General features: G+C 32.6%; 1 protein-coding gene across 1 annotated transcript; it reads right to left on the bottom strand.

The window, feature by feature from the left end:
• Nucleotides 1–124: 124 nt before the first annotated feature.
• Nucleotides 125–22023, bottom strand: LOC109086781 (ras-related protein Rab-3C-like). Its single transcript, XM_042765592.1, has 5 exons — nucleotides 21752–22023; nucleotides 20042–20251; nucleotides 7738–7856; nucleotides 4445–4569; nucleotides 125–2673 (listed from the first exon to the last, which is right to left on the bottom strand). Exons 1-5 carry the CDS (start codon nucleotides 21911–21913, stop codon nucleotides 2480–2482), a joined length of 810 nt encoding a protein of 269 aa, XP_042621526.1. The 5' UTR covers nucleotides 21914–22023; the 3' UTR covers nucleotides 125–2479.
• Nucleotides 22024–23893: the final 1870 nt, after the last annotated feature.

The following is a 23893-nucleotide window of genomic DNA, read 5'->3' on the forward strand; positions in this document are numbered from 1 at the left end:
TGTTTTATACTTTATATTAGTATTTACTGTATTATATTATATATATAAACATAGAGAGTACTTTAAAAAAATCTTAAGCTAATAAGAATTTATGGGGAAAATGTGTTTCTTTCTTTCTTACTTTAAAAAAATCTTAAGCTAATAAGAATTTATGGGGAAAATGTGTTTCTTTCTTTCTTTCTGTTTCATATTGAGGTGAAATATAATCTGAATATTCTCATCTTTCAAGACGTTTGCCCTAGAACTGCTCTTCCTTGGCGATACAGTAGGTGTGTTATATTTCTGACTCAAAAATGAGAAGAAAATTCTATTCATGGCCAAAGTCATTTAAGGTTTGTCGGATGAAATATAGATGAGCGACTCATTTCTCCTGAAAATAGCTGCCCGGCACATTTCCTTGGCTATTACTGCATCATTTTACAAGACAAGCTTCAGCAAGCTTCGACCCGACAGTGAAGCGGTTTCCTTATAACATCTAAAATCACTGAATCCTCTCCGGCCATGAGCATAAAACAAGATAAGAGCAGGGACAGCAGATCACATCCTCCACAAAGTAGCTTTTTAGCCAGCAGAGAAAAACAACCGACGACTGTTGAATGAAATGGAGAAAAAAGGGCTCGGGGAAAAATACAAACTCCACTTCACCTAGAAGAACGTTTCATTATCAGACACACGCAGCTCATGAAGCACATTTACTTTTCTTTTCTTTTTCTCACTGTAAAGTCTGTTTGCTTTGAATAAATAGATAAATAAATATTTCACTTCATCAGCGTGAATTCATTTACAATGATCAAACTAAATGTGTAGAAACATTTAATGCACATTTTCCTCCCTGTATTGAACAGCTACTTAAATCTACAACATTATATTCATCTGACTGAAGTATATACAAACCTATATACACTAGATAGATCATGTATTCTTATAGATGATGTAATCTTTAATAATCTACGGTACACAGATGCACACACTTGAGTCATGCAGCTGATATCACTGATGGGAAATTTCAGTTTGATTAATATGCCATGAATTCCTGATCTACAAAATCGCTGAAAAGAGTGTGTTTGTGTGTATTAATGTGACTTTGTAGGATCGCCGTTAAGATCCTTTCCTTTAAGTACCTGACCCTTCACTAAGCCCCACCCTAAAAAAGCTTCTGACCAATCCTACCTTAGCAACTGTTGCCAGACAGGACGTCCTGTGTGATGATGTGATTATTTTAAATGTTTGAATTTAATTATTTTTTTTTTTATTTAAAATGCGTCAGTTTAGAATCATCCAAGACTACTTGAAAGAGAGAAGAAAAAAATCAGTTCACAAAAATCCCTTGTTTAAGTTTTTATTCATAATTTTGTAATAACATTTAAACGTAACTAAGGGGGCGGAGCTTAGCAAAAGGTCAGTTTGATCGTACTCAAAGTCAAGTGTTCAAAAAAGTCTCCAGTTAATTCTAAACTAATTAGTAACCGTTTTTATATGTAACTATGTAATTACGTTTATTCGTAACTATGAAATTTCATTTATTTGTAATTAATGGAGTGGTGGTTACTTCTAAACTATCTCTTAACTACATTTTTAGTCATAATGACATAATTAAGTTTATTTGCCACCATAAGTGGTGCTTAGCAAAAGGTCAGTTTGATTGTGCTCTAAATCACAGAGTGCACAAAAATCGCCTTTGTATTCTAAACTAATTAATAACGTCTTTATCCGTAACTATGTAATTATGTTTATTCATAACTTCAAAATGACATTTTTCGTAACTAAGGGGGCGGAGCTTAGAGAAAGAACAGTTCGATCGTACTCAAAGTCATCAGTTCATAAACAGCCGCCGCATGCATGTGGACGAAGTCTTGACGAACTAAATAACAGTGCTGTAAAGGCTGTTAGGACTCTGACTGACAGTAAAGAAAACAGTGTGTCAGAATGAATTAAGCACCGTATAGACAGACGTGACTCCAGTGCAAAGGTGCTGGAACAAAACAGATAAAAGTAGCATTCGTACACAACACAACATTCTTGCATTCGGGGTTCATTTGGTCTGTTTTCACATGCATCAGACAGACGTCTTTGGGCGCTGCATCTTCTAATTTTAAAAAGTGTCTCAAGACTTTGTGGCTATATGTTTTGGAATACAAGAATGTGTCCTGCTTGAACGCCACCTACTGGTGCGACAGACTCACAGGCCAAATACACCACAAGCTGATAACCAAAGAAATGGAACATATGAATATTTTTCAAGCTATTTTTATCCATACTGCTTTTTAAAACACTGAACTGCTCACCGTTGATCAAGACAGCATACATATGACAGCTCCGTTCCCATTGGGTGTAAAGTATCACATGACTCTTGACATGCACTGATCAGATTCAAGTTGTTCCAGCACTTGTATTCTATGACATTAAAGGATATATGCATCTATCTAAAGGTGTCTCACACACACACACACACACACGTATGCTACCATGTAACTGAGCACTAACAGGCACAGTTAGGCTGCTGTAGTGGAGGAGGGTTATCTGTTAACCGGGCCGTTCCCTGGGTCCCCGTGGTCACGGCGGGGTCAGTCTCTAAACTCTCCGACATCTTGTCACAGATTATGTCCACCAGACGCTCAAAGGTCTGCTTCACGTTGATGTTGTCCTTGGCACTCGTCTCGAAAAACTCAAAACCTGGTAGATGGAAACGACCACAAAACAGTATATATTACAAAAATACTAATCAACCACAATAATAAAACATCATATCAACCTTTTACATGAGCAGCAATCTATTCAATATATTTATAAAGTATTTTAATATAAATAAGTAATATAAATTATATATTAATTTTTCACAGACAAGGCTTAAGCCTAGTCCCAGACTAAAGTGTAAGTCTGAGCTGTTTCAACTAAACGAAACTTGCACTGACTGATCTTAATATATATCAGTGCCTTTGTTTTGTCTCAATATGCACCCCAGTAATGTTTTTTCTAAGGCATGTTAATAAAAATTACTTAAAATTTCTAATTGAAGCCCTGTCTGTGAAACCGGGCCAATAAGTAATAATATAATAAGCCATAATATAAGTATATAAATAGTGCTATAAATAGTATAAATAACAATTTCAGAATGCAAGCTTAGTGAAAAAAATAAAAATAAATTAAAGATGGCAGAAAAACAAGATTTAAATATCAAATATTATTATTACACATCAATTCAATAAATTTGTTATTTATATATTTATTGAATATATTAATACAGCAATCCCAGAATCCATGTCAAAAAGCTTAGTGAAAAAAAACAGTACAAATTTAGAGAGCGAGTTTTAATATAAATATAAATAATAATATACATTTTAATACAAACAGTATATCACATTGTTTATTACTAAATTATTTGATTAATTTTGTATACAAATAAATATTAATATACAAAATATATATTTAATATAATGATACATATATTTTAATTAATAATTAAATATATTTATCATTATTAATAATAACACTTAATTACAAAATCATTTTAAGATTATTGCATTGTTAGTTTAGTAACATGTTAACATTAACCCCTGTCAACTCTGTCGAGTCTCAAGTGCACTTCACATGAAGAACTCTATTTTAGTTGCTGACTATGTAGAGTATTCAATGAATTATGACAGTCTATTTCACGGCTGCTGCTTTAGAAGTAAGTTGCCTATGTAGACAAAATGTGCTCTTTTAAAAATCGTGATCCCTAATGAAATTGATCTGACGGTCTGAAAATGGCAAGGGTATGCCCTCTTTCACACCAAACCTGCAGTAAGTGTGTCTTTTTTCACCGTTCAGCGTTAGTCTGAGCCGTTTGCACATTCTGGTGTCATCCAATTATATGCGTTTAATTATCGCCTGAGTTCAAAGCTGCAATTCCCTCCATATGCTCTAATTTATGCACAGTGAAAATATGCTAACATGAGAGCTGTCTAAGGTATATGTCCCATTACAGTGCTCATGGATGGTGAGATTTATTTAAAGTCATTTCGGAGGTGTAATTGCTCACAGCCAGAGGGTCTTGCCCAAAAATAGGTCACATGTCTGTTCTGATAAGCTTACAGAGAAGATAGAAAATACAACTCTAAATGTGAAAAATAACATGCAATCATCATCAAATTGCATGATGTCAAAGGTTATGCAACCAATCAAAATCTATATTTTGATGCAGATTTATCTCTAGCCATCTTGTAGGTTTCATGACATGCAAAACATGAATAAAACTATTTAAACTAATAGAAAACATGACAGACTGTTGGGTCTCTATTTAACGTCCAATGCAAACTCAGGGTCTTGAAGCAAAACTAGTTAAGAATTAAATCATGCAGAGTCAGACCCACCTGACTGGCTCCACAGGTCCAGAAGTCTCTAATTGTTTCCCTGGAGGAATCAAACTCAGTTTTGGGGATGAAGTTAGGAAGAGGGAACTTACCCAACTGCTCTGCCAGCAGTCTGCCGTTATCTGTAGACACGACTCTCTCCTCTTCCATGTCACACTTATTTCCTGCCAGGATGACCTGCGCATTGTCCCAGGAGTACGTCTTTATCTGGGTTGACCTAGTTAAAAACAACCAAGGATGTTAGGATTCACTCTAACAATGCAATTATGGTCCACGTACAGGTATGCATATGAGTGAGCACTGTGGCAGGAACATGCTGCATCATGCATGATGCATATATATACAGTATATACACATATGGAGGCCCAAACATGCAGAAAAATAAATAAATAAATAACAGAAACATAATAAACAAATAATTAGCTTAATAAAACAAGTACAATTCTTTTTATATTAAATTTAGTTCTATTTTTGTATTACTTGTACTCTTTATATATTTTTAACTTAATTTTTATATATATATATTTTTTATTTTTGGAGGTTAGGGCCTCCATGTATGCAGGGCTCCATCTTTCCATCTGAAAACACATCACCCAATTATTTTAAACATATTAACTTTATTTTTTATTGTTTCATTTTATTTATTTGTTTTTTACATTTTCATATGTATTTATTTTTTATATGTATTTACAATTGTTATTTATAATCATTTATTTTTCATTTCTGTAGGTTTGGACCCCCATATATACAGTGCTCCATCTTCGCATCTGCAAGCACATCATCCAATTAAGTTTTATTCTTTAACTTTTTATTCTTTAATTCATTTTTGGTACATTTTCATATTCGTTTATTTTTCCTTTTTTATTTTAAATTACTACATCCTTGGGCCTCCATCCTCCAATTATTTTTTAAATAAATAAAAATAATTAAATAAATAAATACATAATTATTTATTATTTATTTGGATTTTTCTGCAGGTTTGGGCCTCCATATATGCAGGGCTCCATGCATCGCCCGTCTAAAACAAATGTTTTATACACATCTCAGTTTTTAAAGGCTTGTTTTGGTGTCATAGCAACAGCAGACAGCTGGTGCAGATTCAAAGGGGGTTTGTCACTGAAGCCCACGACACATTACAGTGTTTGCTCATGTATGTCGTAGTGATGCTGCAGAGACTGTGGTAAGAGTTTCTGTACCTCCCCAGCATTTTCACATACGTCTGGTTTAATTAGGTGTCAGTTCACTGACCGCAGCTGGAGTCTCTTGAGTATCACCAGACTCTGCTTCTTCTCTGAACTCAGTTCTGATGATAAGATAAACTGTGACTAGCCCCTTGAATCTTTAGCTTGCACAACTACAGGCTACTCATCATTTCAAGGAGTTAACCACTGTTTTATCCACTGTTTTTTTTTTTCCCCTTAAAAATTCCCCTGAAAAACTAGTGAGCTATGTGACAAATTACTAACAAAAAGTAGCTATTTATGAGTGAAAAATCTTTGTAATTTTATTACTACACGTACATTTACATGAAATACATCTAAATAAATAGATAAATACAAACAACTCCAACTAAAACACTCCAATTTATAATAATAAAAAACATAGTGATACACATAAGTATTTAACTAAATAATTATTTATAATCATTTAAATAATTAACATTTTCAATTCCAATTATATATTGTTTATTATCAAATGTGGAAACTAAATGATTTAATATATTAATTAAACATTTATTTATCATTATTTATAATAACAAATTTATATTTAAAACATTAAAACATGTATTTTATTTTATTAGAATAGTTTACTTATACCTAGTAATACTAGTTTAGTAATAATCAAACTATTTAATTGCATGTGAAGTCTCATGTACACTTCACGTGAGGAGCTCTAATTTAGCATTAAAAATTAACAAAAAAAAAATGAAAAGTAATTTTTTTTAATTAAGATTTTTGAGAGGACATTCTGCTTTTTGTAGAGAATTTAATTTCTGAGTGAACTACTACTTTATCTGCTGATGAAGCAGTATAACTGCACATTCACATCTGCAGCTCTGTCCTTTCAGTAAATGCAGGTCTCATTTCTGCTTAATAATGTCATAAACCTCAGAAATTTGTGGTTGTAATGACTCAGCCGCTGACCCAGGTCGTCTTTTTCCGCTATGTTCCTTCAGTTCCCCTTCCTCAGCCTCCTATGGATGCTCATTAGACTGTCTTCTCACGCTAATTAAATCAACCTCTGCTCACTGACCACAGCCGAAAGCCCAGCAGAGCTGATCAATAGGGCAGCATCCATAAAGCCCTGAACCGAGCCCTGCTGCCCTTTAATAATAAGAGAAATTTAAATGACTCTTATTAAATATTAACCAGATGGATTCCTGAAGACTCAATGATGCCACTTTTCCTATAAGGTCTCTTTAACTGCTCACAGAGGGCCATTTAGTCTAAAATCGAAACTGGCCTGATTTACTCTCTACGTCTTATTATGAACAAATCATCAGTGTAAGCCTGTTTGATAACACTACTTAAAGCCTTCATGTATAATGCATTATAAAGTATTCATAATCTACGTTGTAATGCATGACATCTTTTTATAAATAACTGTTACCAAAGTTAAAATGCATTATAATATTTTAAGGTTTGTTTGTCATGCATTAAACTTTATAAAGGTGTAACAGTAATTTGATAAGTATTAAAATGTATTTTAAATGTGGTTATGGTTATTCATGAGATCATACAATGCATTATAAGGTGCATTACAAGGCATAATTAATGCATTAAAACTACATTTGCAATGCATTATCTATAACAGTTTTCAGTTTTACTGTCTGTTTTCATAAAATCTCATCAAAATATACTTTCTCCACCACAAAACTCATACCTATACTTAAGAAAAAAAAATAATTAAATAATAATATTAATCAAAATAAAGATAAAAATCATAATTAAGACATTTGTCATAACAAATGCATTGCAAATTCTTCTTTGATATTACAAAATTCTACAATGCTATTTCAGGTTTAACAGTTTTGTTGGCCACATAACCTTAAAGTTCTGTGCAAAAACCTACTGCTATTATTTTAAATCCTTATAATGAGTCACTAAAGCACTGTAATGAGATATTTTTCTCAGCGTTCTCTCTTTCCTCCAGGCTGTCAGCCTCACGGCGTTTGTGTTGGTGGAACAATAACTGACATACAGTTCTCTTAAACACTGCAGTTTTGTTCTGCTAACACACACACACACACACAATCTGTTATGCAGAAATGCTACAAATACAGCAGAAGCGGCCCTGCGTGATCACTGTGTGGCCGTGAGGATTTGTCCAGGGATTTTGGCTGCGATCGCATCTCCTCCTCCCACACTGCTCGTGGGTCACTCACCAGTCCTGCACCGCTCCAAACGACTCCTCGTTAGTGATGTCATACATGAGGATGAAGCCCATGGCTCCACGATAGTATGCCGTGGTGATGGTGCGGTATCTCTCCTGTCCGGCAGTGTCCTGAAAATACACACAAAACAGCTTTGTTAGTTTGGACACTCATTTAAAAGGGTTTAAAAGACAACTTTTTTTTTTTTTTTTTTTGCGGAAGCCGTTCTGTATTTATCATATTTTATAATTTTATTATATTTATATTTTATGAAATCAACTGCATTATTTTATTATATATATATATTATATATACATATTATATATATATATATATATATATTTATATAATTTAATTATAATCATATATTACATACATTTTACTAATTTCTAAATAATATTTTTATTTTACATTTTGAATTCAGAGAAAAAAAAAAGTCAGAATTGAGAGTCAGAACTGTGCCATATAAACTCACAATTGTGGGGAAAAGGTCAGAATTGTGAGATAAAAATTCACAATTACCTTCTTTATTTTTTATTCTGTGGCAGAAATAGGCTTCCATACTTTTTTTTTTATCATGGTTTACAACAAAATATGACAGTACAGTTAACATTACAACTCACTACTGGCCAGCACTGTCATCAAAATATGACCTTTTATTAATTTACTATGATTTTACAGCAGTAACTATGGTACTTTGTTAGAATTTATGATTCCTGTATCTATGATTTTTCTGTTGTTATTGGAGTATATTTTACAAGAAAATACCATTTTTAGTCTTTCTACTTAAAAGTTTCACATTTAATTCAATGTGGTACTTGCCGTATTTTTGTAATTATTCACTAGCAATTTCTTTGTGAAAGTTTCAAAGTAAATTGATTCTATACCATTTTTTTTCAAAGTACACTGTAAAAAAATAAACAAAACAAAGATTATTGGAATTATGTTTACAAGCATACATTATTTCAGTCTTTCTACTTCAAAATGTCATGTTTAATTCAGTGTGTTGCTTGCCATTTCTATGTAATGTAATTATTTCTAGGTTAAAGTTGTTACAAAGTAAATTCTACAGCAATTTCAGTGTAGTTAATTACTGCACAGAGAACCCCAAAGCAAATTTGACATTTGATTGAAGGTATAATATGATTTCTTCATTTCATTTAAATATTCATTTAACATTTCAGCAGGCGTGATGAAGGAGAGTCATTTAACATTTAACGTCTTCCAGATTGTGCCCAAATTTAGCAGGGCCAAGGAGGAAAAGCGGAGACCTGCCAGAGGTTACCATGGCGATCCGGCAGTACAGCAGGAAGCTTCAGTAGCACCGGCTGTGTTGGTGTCCAGATAACAGCAGAATTTATTTTACATGACCAACTCTACTTCCTCTCTGAACGTTGTTATGATTGTTGGCTGGAGTGGGTCAAGCTGCTGAACACTGAATGGCTTTGTTATGTAAATGTTTACCTCTGTAAATATTAATGAGCATATAATGCTTAATAATTATTAATGAGCTCAGTTTCAACCCTTCTACATAAAAAGAGTAATATATATATATATAAAATTGCACAAACCTTACATTGGGTGGTGGTCGTCTAATAAATTTGTTAAGCACTATATATATATATATATATATATATATATATATATATATAATATATATATATATATATATATATATAAAATATTTATGTAAATATTAATCTACATAAAAAGGGTGCAAAATGAATGCAACAGAGAAAGGGGAAAAAAATTATTTTTTTTCCATTTTTTTTAATATATATATTTTTTATAACTGTTCTACACAAAAGGACACAGAAAAAAAAGTTTCAAATATTTACATAGAAATTAATTAACATTAACATGAACACAATCGCCATACTGCTGCTTTACTGGAATTGTTGTCCATGAATGCTGAATAGACTCCAAAAACATTGTTATTTTAGTATTATTCAGATACTATTAAAGTTTTTTATTTTAATCCTTGTTAATTTTAGTAATTTTGTCATTTTTATTTTTTTGTTTGTAATTGTTATTTTAGTACATAAAGTTAAGCTTAATGAAATTGAGAAATATTTCCTTGCCTTATATTTGTCTTCTATATTTCCTTGAAATAAGTGAAATCAGCTAAAATAAATTTTTTTAATTAATTCCGTGAGTGTTTATTTTAATTTTGAGTAACAATCGTTTTTATGGTTTTAGTCTAAGTTAACTATAATAACCCTGATCAGGAACCACAAAGGTGCTTTAAAGTCAAAATAAAAACATATTTTACCAACCATATTTTTAATATTTTTTCAACATAAGGTGGAGAGATTGAAAAAGGACAGACTGCCGACATGAGCAACAAAGAGGCTGGTTTAGAGGTGGAATATGTTAGTACAGTCTTCTCACAGATTACAAAGACCATCATTTTTATCTTTATATTAATGTGCATCGATGAATCAAGAAGAACACAAAAAGACCAAGATGTGCATGTCAGTACATCAAGTCAATTTGGATTTCATATTGACTGTGAATAGTCTTCCTGTGTGCCACTAACACTGCCCTCTAGTGTGCAGCGGACCGTGACAAACTGCCAAAACCTGAATCCTGCTTGGCCTGCAGAGTGTGTGTTCTTATCTGCCACAGACAGATCCAATGAGCCACCACATACCTTATTCACACACACACACACAGTCACAGACCGGCCAGCCATCAGGCTCCATTATAATGGGGGCTTTATGTTGATCTACTATTGCAAGCAATTATAAAACGGGCTCTGAGCGTCTCTTTATGGCTCTGTGAAAGGCTTCTGTTCGGACACACACAGACTGAAGTGGATGGCTCTAATTACCACAAACAGAGCCGCTGATAAGAGCAAACGAAATGCGGTCACTCCCTGAGCAGGTGCTGGTCAGACTCATCTCATGAGAGATCAACATGCTCAGATTCATTGTCATACATATAACTCATACATATCATATGTATAATAGGTGTATATATTACTCCTACAGTCTGCTTGAGTTTAAATTAGAGCTGTCCATCAATTAAAAATGTAATCAAGTCATGATACACTTATTAATCAAATAATTTCTCTGTCAGACAAGTAAATCACCAAATGTAATTGTGATTAGACAAAGCAGCTTTAGAAATCAATAAATAAAGATCAAATACTAAAAATACATGCAAATACATACATTTAATGAATTAATTAAATAACTCGTATAATTCAATCAACGTGTAAAACTGACAGTCCTTCTTAATAATACTTTATTTTCTTAAAAAAACTCACCAAATAGACATAAGAATTAGCGTTAGAAAGTAATTAGTAAATAATGATTAAATAATACAAATATTTAAACTAAATGATTAATAAAAACTAATTTAATAATATAAATAAATCAGCATGACAAACTGACAGCCCTATTTTTCATAGTACTTTATTCTCAAAACATTTAACAAATAGACTTTAGAAAATGTAGCTTTAGAAGTCAACGATAAAATAAACAATATATAATAAAATAAGACAAAATATAACAATTTAAATAATTAAACGTTTTAAATTGAAAGTCATACTGTAATATTCTTTATTCTCTTATTAAGTTAGCTTTAGCAGACTATTAAAAATAATGATTAAATAATAAACATATATTTTAAAATTAATAATAAAATAAAAAACCAAAAAAAATGTTAATATAATTAAATTAACATGTTAAATGACAGTCCTAATTTTAATATACCAAATTCTATTAAAAAAAGACAACATAAGAAAACATAGCTTTAGAAATCAATTACAAATAATGATTAATTAAAATATTTTGTAATAAATTATAAAATTAAAAATAATTACTATTATAATCAAATTAACAATTTACATTGACAGTCTTATTTTTAATGTACTTTATTCTCTAAAAAAAAAAAAGTCAGACATGAGAAAACATAGCTTTAGAAGTCAATTAATAAATCATAAAGGATATTTCAAAAATAAATAAAAACAAAAAATAGTAAGAAAGTATTAATGATTTAAATAATTAAATCAGCATTGTAAATTGACAGTCCTACTTTTAATAGTACTTTATTTTCCAAAAAGAGAGAGTGGTATAAAATGTGTGAAGCAGATGGATGATTCATGTGAGACTAATGCAAGTGGAAGAGCTTCATATCTGACACGTAATGCTAGTGAAGTATGACACTGATGTGAGTCAGCGTGAGCAGAGAGACGTCAATGTTAAAACTGCTCAGGGAATAAATGAGGATTAATACGTGTAAGCAACATCACATCCAGACAAAACAGTAATACAGTAACTAAAGTATACTTAAATATTCTGGTCAAAAAAGTCGTGAACATGTTTGGAAACAAGGAAATCATTATATCCTTCGTTTCCCTGCCTCTAAAAACCCACAAGATGCTTATAATAAATGTTCTTAGCACAGATTCGGTGCACTGCATTTTCTGTGTCTGACTCATTGGTTCGCAAACAAAAGGCTGAAATGATATTCTCTAAAAGACAGTGAAGATGATGCAGTCATTACTGAAACAGACTCAGATGTGGGCCTGGTGCTGTCGAAAGGTCAAGCTGTCAAAAGCGCTGTGACTTACAATCTCTATTCTTCTACTGTTTTTCTATTCTATCTGTTTTCTTTTTGAAAATTCATTATATTATTTAAAAGCCCTTGTTACGTGTACTGCATTAAGCTAACTGAGACTTGTTATAGCACTTATATATCATTGCTCTTTTGTTGATTTTGATTGCTTCCATTGTCCTCATTTTAAGTTGCTTTGGATAAAAGCGTCTGCTAAATGACTAAATGTAATGTAAAATGAAGACGACACAAAAACCTCATACTCTGTGACACAGGAAGAAAGATTTGGAGTCAGTGAGATTTTATAATGTTTTTGAAAAAAGTCTCTAATGCTCAGCAAAGCTGCATTTATTTGATCAAAAATTGAGATTTTTAATGTGTTTTAAACACAATAAAAACTAAACTAAAAACTAATAACAATAAAAATTTAGTTAAAAAGTACCTGTAGTTCATGTATGTTTTTCTTTAATGGGGTCATCGGATGCTACATGCACTTTTAGAAGTTGTTTGAACTGAAATGTGTGTTGGCAGTGTGTACACACAACCACCCTATAATGATAAAAATCAACCCACAAATCAATCTATTTTTTTTTTATCTTGTTAAATCTTTACCTCTTTCTTAAATCGAGCTGATCTCAGATGCCTGTCTTTGTGATGTCACACAGACAGGCCCCTCCCACGATAGTTTGATTGACAGTGGCGTTTCCACACAGACTGGACTGGCGTCTTACCTTACACCAATCTACATAAATGAATCCACCCCCACCTAAATAAATCATCCAAAGAACTAACAAACAAAACATTATCTAATGAATCTATAATGTGCGAATTCGCAAGATCTTTGCAAATCACCTTTCCTAATAATGAGCGAAATCGCAAGTTTCACAATGAATGTGGCTAAAGTAAACAGTCCCTCAGAGAGCAGCTCGGAAGAGAGGGGTGGGGTCAGCAGAGCTCATTAACATTTAAAGGAAAATGCTACAAAACGGCTTGCTCTGAATAGAGCTGTTTTTGACAGAGTAAAAAGGGTGTTGTTTTACACTACCATTGAGAAATTTTAAACAAACTAAAAAACAAAATCTTAATACCCCTTTAAAGCAAGCAAATCAAGGAATATATTTAATGTGTATATATATATATATGATGTTGGATTTTATTCCTTTGAACATTAAAGGATAATTTATATTGCTATATAACAGAATAAATAAATTATCTTTGATACATTATAAGGATGTTCGTTAATGAGTCGCCCTCATTCTGACAGGGCCGGTCCGTTTGCACGCCATCTGAGATATTCACTAATCAGCATGTTCGTTAATGCGTCGCCCTCATTCTGACAGGGCCGGTCCGTTTGCACGCCATCTGAGAGATTCATGCATCTGCAGACGCTCCAGATCCCACGCTGAGTTTTATTGATCTGTGACTTGTGTGGACTAACCCTTTATCCTTTCATTGGGCCAATAAATTAATGTTAGACAACGTGAGCGAGCCATTTAGGAGATGGGCTGTTACCTCTGTCCTCTGGGGCCGGTTTGGAGCAGGGGCCGTTGCTAGACCATGAGGACTGATTTAATTTAGAATAGTGAATGCTGTGAGTGAGTGAAAATACTTAAGATCAGCAGCTGAGCAGATGAGGTCTGGTAAAAACAGCTGACACTTTCACAGTCTGAGGAAGAGACGCTCGAGTAGAGATTTTTAAAGAAATCAATTCATGCTGGCAAAGAAACTCACAGAACAAAGAGACGGAGAACCGCGACAGGCGCTAAAGAAATGTCACCTAAAATATCACTACAGTTATTACTACATGATTAACTGTAGAACTCATACAGTTTATACTGCAGTACATCTACTGCAGATTTATAAAAATCTGACTCCAAGCAAAAGTAGTGCAGACACCATCACTGATTATAATGGAAGCGATTTACAGTAGCTTCAGTGTGTCGTAATATCCTTGTGTCTGGCGAGACTGTTATTCTTGCCATAAGCAACAAGCAATGAGCATTAGGACATTTAAATGGAAGATTTTTTTATTGGTTTCTATTTCTGCTAGCCCCGCCCCCATTGAAATCTCATTGGTCCAATTTTTTTCCAAAATGTCAAGTCAATTTATTTATAGAGCACAACTTTAACACAACCATTGTTGATCCAAAGTGCTGTACAATAAAAGTTACTTAAGAAGCAACAGAGATCAAAATTAAAAGGGAAAAAAAATCAGAATGTATATATATACTAACACATACATCAAAAGTACCATACACAGCATCAATCAAATGCAAGGGTGTAAAAATTAGTCTTTAAATTTGATTTAAAAACACAGAGCGATGGAGAGGCCCTGATAATAAGGGGTAAACTGTTCCAGAGTTTAGGGGCAGCAACAGCGAAAGCTCTGTCACCTTTGGATTTACAGCGAGAACGAGGGAGAGATAAAAGAAGCTGGTTACAAGTTCTTAATGACCTAGAGGTTGTATATGGCTGGATAAGATCACAGATATAATCAGGGGCTGACTTTTGCAATGCCTTGTATACAAAAAGAAGGATCTTAAAATCAACTCTGAATTTGATAGCCAGCCAATGCAATGAAGCAAGTACAGGAGTAATATGCTCCCTCTTTTTTGTTCCTGTAAACAACCTGGCTGCTGCATTTTGAACCATCTGAAGCCGAGATAGAGTGCTTTGAGGAAGGACGACATACAGAGAGTAACAATAGTCCAGCCTGGAAGAAATTAATGCATGGATGACAGTTTCGAGATCGTTTCGAGAGAGAACATTTTTTACCTTTGCAACAGATCTGAGGTGGAAGAAGCTACTCTTTACAACCGTGTTTACATGCTTGTCAAATTGTAGTAATGGATCGAAATGGACCCCTACATTTTTTACATGCCATTGCAAGTTATCACTAAGGAAACCTAAACTACTTGTAAAATAAGTATCGAGTGCAGTGGGGCCTAGCAGAATCACCTCAGTTTTGTCAGTGTTTAGTTGCAAAAAAATATTAGCCATCCAAGTTCTCACTTCGTCAAAACATGAGAATAGAAGTTGTAAAGAAGAGTCATTTTCAAGTTTGACTGGAAGGTAAAGTTGAAGGTCACTGGCGTAGCAATGATAGTTAATATTATATTTCTGGAGAATGGAGCCTAGGTGAAGCATGTAGAGCGAGAACAATAAAGGGCCAAGAATAGAACCCTGAGGAACACCATAAGGGATGGGCGCATAAGGTGAGGTGAACGACCCGATATTTACTGAAAAAGTCCTTACTTTTAAATAAGAGGTGAACCATTGTAATGCCATGCCTTGAACCCCTACTACACATTTGAGTCGATTCAAGAGGATGTCATGGTCAATAGTGTCGAAGGCTGCACTCAAATCTAACAATATCAGAATGGCAGATGACCCCTAATCAATGGACAACAAAAGATCATTCATAACTTTAAGCAAGGCCGACTCTGTACTGTGAAGTGCTCTAAAACCAGATTGGAACTTATCCAGAATGTTAATAGCATCCAGGTAAGAAGTAAACCGTGAAAGCACTGCTTTCTCTAAAACCTTAGAAATAAATGGGAGTTTAGAAATCGGCCGGTAGTTACTTAGAACAGAAGTCACCTGTGGTGAGAACATGAAATAAATATTTTCGGAGCTGTGGTGTGCAACCTTTCTTTCTTTTTATAGTTTACAATAGTTGAGAACAATCATCAAGGTTTTTTTGCCTGTCAGATGTGCACAATTTTTTTGAAATTGTTATGAATAAATATGATTCAATTTCCAAAAGAATAATAATGAAAAATTGAGCTAAAAGGGCATGCATTTTAAAATTAAATTACTTTTTTGTAATGTTAAATAAATTTTTTCTGCCAATATATATGTATATGTTAAAATAACATATATATATATATATATATATATATATATATATATATATATATATATATACATATATATACACACACACACTAAAGATGATTTCATTTCCAACACACACACACATATATTTATTACACTTTATAACACTAGTATTTTTCTAGGCATGAATAAAGATGATTTCATTTCCAAAAGAAAATTAATGTTGTTTCAATGATAAATTTGGTTTTCAAATGTCTGTTTTCTTTCAGCTGAAAGGCCTTTAGTTTTCTTTTGGTTCTTCAGATTTCTTTTAACAACAACACAGGCACCATTCAAGCGAACAAATTTAGCATCGCTTTTAGGACTTTTGATTTCAGAACAGCGTGCACACAAGAGCATAGAGAAAATCTCTGTGAATGAAAGGAGACGTATGCCATACACAAAAAAAAACTCACCCACTCACTCAACCACTAACATTTCTCCAAAAACAAACTCACTCACCTCCTCGTCCAACAACTAATATACAACACAAAATGCTTTGTGGTTGAACGAGTGAGTGTAAAAATATCTCAAGATGAATAGTCATGTCATAAGTGGTGGCGTCTACTCTGACCACAAAGCACACGGACGACAAACGTACAGAGATTTTGGGAAGAAATTAAACGTTTAAAGCACAGGACTGGTAGAGTATGGTAATATCCATACCTGCTTGCCTAATTTATAAATTACATTAATTCTATGTATTTATATGGTTTTTGAGAGGTTTTTGACTAAATATTTATATATTGTGTGTGTGTATATATAATATATATATATATGCAATTTAATGATAGCATGTAAGATTTGTTATACACAATATTTACTCATAATACACTCAAAAACCTTAACGACATCACAAAGTTTAAAGGAATAATTTTCTACACATGTTAATGACAGAAAGGGAGATTATTAATTATTTTACACCATATTCACTCAAAAATATTAGAAATTTAAAATACATATTATTCATTGGCTGTTTTGAGAGACTGGCTTGACAAACAGATAAATTATATTAATTATATATTTATATTGTGTCAGTGAATTCCTTAATCTTACCAACAGCTCAGTGAAAATCTAAAAAGTAATTTCAGCAAAACAAAGTTTTTGAGTGCATGTTTAGTAAATATTATGTATAAGAAATAAGTCATCTTACTTTACAAATATTACAATAATATATTAGTTAATTAAGAAGGCATGGATATCAGCTGACAATATTACAATCATACAATGCTGACATAAATACAGCATAAATTATAATGGACGCGTTCTATCAGGGCTCAAAGTTTAGATTGTTAGCTTTAACATTTAGCCCTAACAACAGGAATAAAGTTACTTGTTACTTTCTGGCCTCACACAGTAATTATCAGGCATTCTGAGATGTGCATGTCACTTTAAATGGCATGCCGCGACAGATTGGAAAGCTTTTCACTGGATTGATTGACTGGATTGAAACTTGAAATGAAGCTGCTCAGATCTATAATGCTAAATGGGCTATTCTCACGCTGCTGAATGAGACACATGATTCATGGCTGATGCGGCTGCACTTCCTGGAACAAAACATTGAGCCCAGCTGTTCCTGTTCTCTACATCTGGCTGATATAATAGGAGAACGACGGGAGCTATAAAGACCCTTGAGAATGTTTACCACACTTAATCTGTGATAAACTCATGTCCTACATACTGAAATGTCCTAGGTGGTGTTTTGTGAAATAATGTAAATAATAATGTGACAACACTACTGAATCGAACAAAAACAAAATGTTTGGCTTGAGATAATTCAGCCTTTACTACGCTAAAATATTATTTCTTTAACTCTTTCCCCACCATTCACGAGTTATCCCGTCATTTAGAAGACAATGCCATTGACAAGTTTTTACAGCTTTTCATGTTTTCACTGTTATACACTTGGGGGCGCTATTACACATCTTCTGAATGAGTACAAAACCTCCCGAACAAAAACACATGTGAACAGGACGGAGAAACAAGCGATCTCTTATGTAAACATGCATATGATAAATAATGCATATAACACAGCATATAAATGAAAACTGCATAATGTTACGGAGTAAAATGATGATCCAGAAAGTGGTATATGGCTGTGCAAGCTTTGGAGGTGTTGATGGAAGTGAATTACTGGGTTTATCCTTTGATAATCGTACTGAATATTATCCAGATGTAGTTATTGATAAAAAAGTGATTTTCTCACCCTTTTGCTCAAAATTATAAAATTTTATGAAACCTACCTATATTCAAGTGTTGATAAAAAAAGAATGCTTTAAGCTAGAATAAAACATTTTTTGTTTAAAAGTAGAGGCTTTGATCTTTATTTTGGTGTATTGCGTATTTAAATATTCATACAGCAAAATATACCATAGGCCATAAAATTTTAGTGAAGATCATCAAAATCGCTGCCGGTGGCTGGCAACTTTTTTCAAAAATGCTGGTGGGGAAAGAGTTAAAAAGTGGGATTGAACTAAAATGATTATGAACAAACAATATGCACAAGCATTAAAAAGCAGTTAAATGGTGAGTTCGCCGATTATCAGCCAGATTTACATTCTTAAAATGCCAGTAGTAAGTAAACAAACAATGTGTATTATTTTTCCATTTCACCTGCACCAAAATATCCCATTTATTTGTCAGCAAAAGACTTTTGACTTTTGAAGCTCCAGGGCTTTTTTATACTACAGATAGTTCTTTCTGCATTTTTGTAACAAAAAATGATTTATGGTTTTATTTTTTATTGTAGTTAACTATAATTACCCATTACTTCTCACTGTAAACATGTTTGCCTGGTAAAGGCAAAGAGTTGAAAATGCTAATTCAACTGGAAGAAAAATTGAGCTTATATATTAAAATAATATTTATTTCTAAAACTTCTACATTAATAATATAAAATATTTTACACTTTTCTTACCTTTCTTCACCACAGAGCTGATTTTTCAAGCATTTAGTACCGATTTCCTTTTTTTTTTTTTTTATTGCATAGACAGAATTACCCCTTTATTAGCAGCTGTGCTTGTGTAAAAAAGAGTGACTGATCATATAACCAATGACTATGGAACGCAGGTTGATGTAAAAATGTCTGAAAGTGCAATCAATCAGCGTTCGCTCTCCATACATGACGTTAAAGTAATGACGTTATCAAATCAATGACATCATTGCAAATCAGCTCAGAAACCACATGCAACAATTTTCAACACAGGCATTTGCTTTAGTCTACTTTCCATTCAGTTTGTGTATTATCTAGATAAAACAGTCTCAGTTTTCAATCCATCCCTGCTGAAGATTTCATTCAAATTAAAGTGGGGTTAACTATATTTGGTGTCATGAAAAGATGATTCTCCAAGGGCTGATTCACTAACTGCACATGAATGACATTATTTCGGTTTAAAACCTTCCTGTATCTGTTTTCTGAAAGCATGCACACTAAATGTCTAACAAAAGTACAGTGCCATTGAAAACATCATTCCACTAAGCCACTTTTATCCATCATGTTCGTTCACCACCTGCTTTGAGCATTTCAACCATTTTGAGTCACGCTGACTCATATGTTTGCACCAAACACACCAAATTTGGAAAAGAAATATGATTTTTATTTAGTATGTTGAGTAGTGAGTATCTTGTCATAGAACAGTTTACCAATTACATTAAATTAAGCAAAAAAAAACATTCCACTACATGAATATCCATGCACCAGACAAGATGCACTATTTACTTTTGAGAAGGAGAAAATATCAAGCTACAGATTGTTGGCATTTGTCTTATTTAGTGGATTGGAATCCACCAGTTGAGAAGCACTGACCAGAGGCAAGCAAGCATCAATTTAATCGGCCTCATTTCAAGCTACACGGCTGCCTAATGTAGGCCAACTCACCCATATCTGCAGTTTGATTCTCTTGTCGTTCTTGTAGACGGTTTTGACTTTGAAATCGATGCCCACCGTGCTCACAAACGCTGACGTGAAGGAGTCGTCAGCGTACCGGAAGAGAAACGACGTCTTTCCTACACTGCTGTTGCCGATGATCAGCACTTTAAACATGTAATCGAAGTTCTGGTCAGATCCTTCTTTCTGTGTCGCAGCCATCTGGAACAAGAAAAGAAGCGCTCGAACAAACAGCTTTGACAACACAGATGTGCATTTTATAATAATAAATAAATCTTCAAAAGCTCATCTGCATCTATTATGGAGCTATATTTCATAATAGTGGACACTAATCAAGCAGTTTGAACAGAAGACTGAAGGAGGTCAGATTTTTAAACTTACAGTTTAAAAACAATAAAAATCCAACACTAAATTGCTATTTATTAACAGAAACACTTGGATTAATTAAAGTCATCTGATAATACAGACACCGTTATTATTTTTAATGACTGATATTATGTTTGTTTAATTGTCTGCTAACCAATGTAGAAACATATTTTAATTTCTCATTTTTTAATACAATTATAATCACTAGACTACAATATAATTATGAATAATAACACTAATAATAAATATAATCTACCGTATTAAAACATTTTAGAAAATAAATTAATTTTTCGCAATCAAAAAAACATTTAAAAAATGTAAATTTAATGTAATATATATATAATTTTTTACTGTTATAAATCAAAAAAACATTTAAAAAATGTAAATTTAATGTAATATATATATAATTTTTTACTGTGATATCGGATCTACTACTTCATACATATTAATATATATATAATTTTTTACTGTGATATCGGATCTACTACATATCTAAGGAATATCTGCAAACACCACAACATTGTATATTTTGTATTTATAATGTATATTTATATATACAAAATATAAAAAGTGCAGTGGTGTTTGCAGTTATTCCTTAGATATGCATGAAAAGCTATCAGTAGATCCGATATTACAGTAAAAATGTAACAATTATTTGGGTAAACCGATTATCGGTCTATAATTATTTGAAAATATAATCAGACCTAAACCGCTTTTTTTTAAATATACTTAAAAAGGGTATGAAAATGACAGATGTGTGGATTGGCTTTGAAAAATCCAGGCCTATTGAGCTTACTTCTACACATTACACATGTAAACAAACAACGTTTTAACTCTACATACAATAAAACATACAAATATCACATTTTATTTAGGGTTGACATTAATCAAATTTGGAGCTTGTCATTGGCTGAAATAACCTAGAAAATAATCCATAAAACCCATCCTCAAACACCATCTTAAAAATACAGTCTAGCTGACAATCACTTAATTATGATAATGATCAATGTAGAGAGAGGAAGCGATTTAAAGCTATAAAACGCTTTAGTACAGGAATATTCCCCCAACCCCCACATTACAGAGGGATAGGGTGTGTTTCCATCAATAACAAATATCCATTTTATTCACCCTTATGTTCATTTGTCCATAACGACAGATTTAATCTTGTAGAGAACGATGTTACTACGTTACAACAAGCAATTGTGATATATTTCGCCTTGTATTCTTTTCTATACAATTCGGAAATGCTCAGCAGAACTGGAATTACAATGAAATAACTTAATATTATGAAGTCAAATATGATAATAAAAGCTTTCAAAAAAGACAAGTTTAAACCTGCATGGATCCGTCTTGACGCATCCTACCGAAGCCCGAAGATTTGGCACGATAATTCAGTCGGTTCCCGGTGATGCTCGAATCACTCCGTGTCCTCTGAGCATCAGCATCAGCAGCCAGAGAACGCGCACTGACGCTCCCGGCCGTGCCGACGTCACTCATTCGCGCTTGCTGCTGGGAATTGTAGTTTTCTACAAAGAGCAGTTCAGCTGTTTGTAGTCCTTAAAACCGGAAGACACTTGACGTTTTCGACGGATTTTCAAATTTCCAGCTTTTGATTTAGAGTAAAATAATATTCTTGTATAGCAGCGCGTTAGCAGTTTACTTTTTTATTAAAAAACAAAACCATTCACGTTTGAGGTAGGTAGGCTAACTATGTTGTAGAACAACAAACCTCTCCAACTCTCTGTTAACAACAGACCTTGCTTTATTAAAATATCCAAAACGTTTGAATCAGAATTCAAGATGTATACTATGTATAAATAAATATTAGATTTATAGATATAAACAATATTTAACTTGAGATTTAAGAAATAAACTAGTTGAGTAAAAAATTAGACAAAAAATTATATTCCCCGCGCATTAAAATAGAATAATAGCAAAAATATTATTAATAATGATAATTTAGGCCTAATCAGTTTTTCACTTAATTCTGCATTTTTTTTTTTTTTTTTTTTGTAATTATAATAGGAAATATTTTAGCTTCCTTGACACATTAACACAGGAAATGGTGAAACCAATCATTTTTAACAGGTTTGTATAATTACGTTTCCTATGATGAAATATAAAGTCCAAAGGGCAGCTCGAGCTCTTAAATCTCATTGGTTTGGTATCTGTCAATCATTTTAATCTGGAAGCCCTGAAAACCCCGGCAGGAAATAGGTAAGACAAAAATGGTCAAATATGCGAGTTAAAAGATGTCCTACTTTAGTGTCCTTGGCAGATTAATATTTAGATTTTGCTCAATATTTCAGTGCCTAGCCCTAGAGAGTCAGGCAACGGTATCGATTGAAATTAGGCGTGTATAACGCTACAGGACGTGTTTCAGTTTGATTTCATCGTCAATGCGCCATTTAGAAACATTTACAGGCATGTTTAAAACGCACAGATGGCTCCTTCACCCTGTCGAACACATATTTTGTTGGTTTGGTATGGTTTGCAGTCATTTGAAACACAACACAGGCGTGCATGAGCTGCGATTTCCCTTTTCCGTGGCCTCTTTCCGTCGGATTGTTGCAGCAGCGCGACCTCTACTGGCCGCTCCAGTATTAGCGCTATTAAATATCAGATTGCAACAATAAGCTAATCGACATACAGGTATATTATTAGTCTGCATAGAACAGGTATATTAAATATTTATTCTGCATAGAACAATGGTCTTGTTTTTTAGTCAGAGCAAATCGAATTTTAATATAGTTATCAATAAAACATCAATAAAATTTTAAAAATTCTTTAGTATTTTTAAGGCTCTTGCAAATCTCTGGCAAACATTTAATCATAAGATACATTATATGAACCTGAATTCATATAAGTGTAAATGTATAAAACAAATCTAAAGGAATGCTAATAATAATTCTGATTATTATTCCAATATTTCAACAAGAATACTAAAAATTCAATAAAGCTGTAGAGGATAAACTGAAAAACAGAGAAGCAAGATGTAATTACTCACAGCAGTTATACAATGTTGTTTTAGTATTATGTATATACTGTACTTCTATAGTATTTCGAAATATTTTGAACTGGCTTTTATTTTTATATTTTTAGTTTTAATTGTAGTTTATGTTTTAGTATTTTCTTAGGTGCTTTTGTCAATTGTCATTCACCTAATATGTATATTTGATCTTATTCTATTTGAAATTCATTTCAATTTACCAAGCTATTTTCATTTTGAATTCATTTAACAATGCATATCATTTAACAACACTGCATATAATTACATTTATATAAATATTCAATTAAGAAAATATAAAATATATATTTATATTTTATTTATTGAATATATATATATATATATATATATATATTATATATATATATATATATATATATATATATATATATATATATATATATATTACATATTTGTATTAAATATATTTATACCTTCATACCACACACCCTTGACACACAACACCCACA

The sequence above is a fragment of the Cyprinus carpio genome, chromosome A10 (assembly GCF_018340385.1).
Source record: "Cyprinus carpio isolate SPL01 chromosome A10, ASM1834038v1, whole genome shotgun sequence".
In the NCBI taxonomy this organism is placed as follows: Eukaryota; Metazoa; Chordata; class Actinopteri; order Cypriniformes; family Cyprinidae; genus Cyprinus; species Cyprinus carpio.

Bases quoted from the DNA above. Each gene is read 5' to 3' on its own strand.
- LOC109086781 (XM_042765592.1), bottom strand. From the start codon at position 21,913: ATGAGTGACGTCGGCACGGCCGGGAGCGTCAGTGCGCGTTCTCTGGCT. The intron at 4,570-7,737 runs GTGAGTGACCCA...GTTTTTAACTAG, and splicing joins TTTGGAGCGGTGCAGGACTG to GTCAACCCAGATAAAGACGT. The intron at 2,674-4,444 runs GTAAGTTCCCTC...TCCATCTACCAG, and splicing joins ACTGCTGGCAGAGCAGTTGG to GTTTTGAGTTTTTCGAGACG.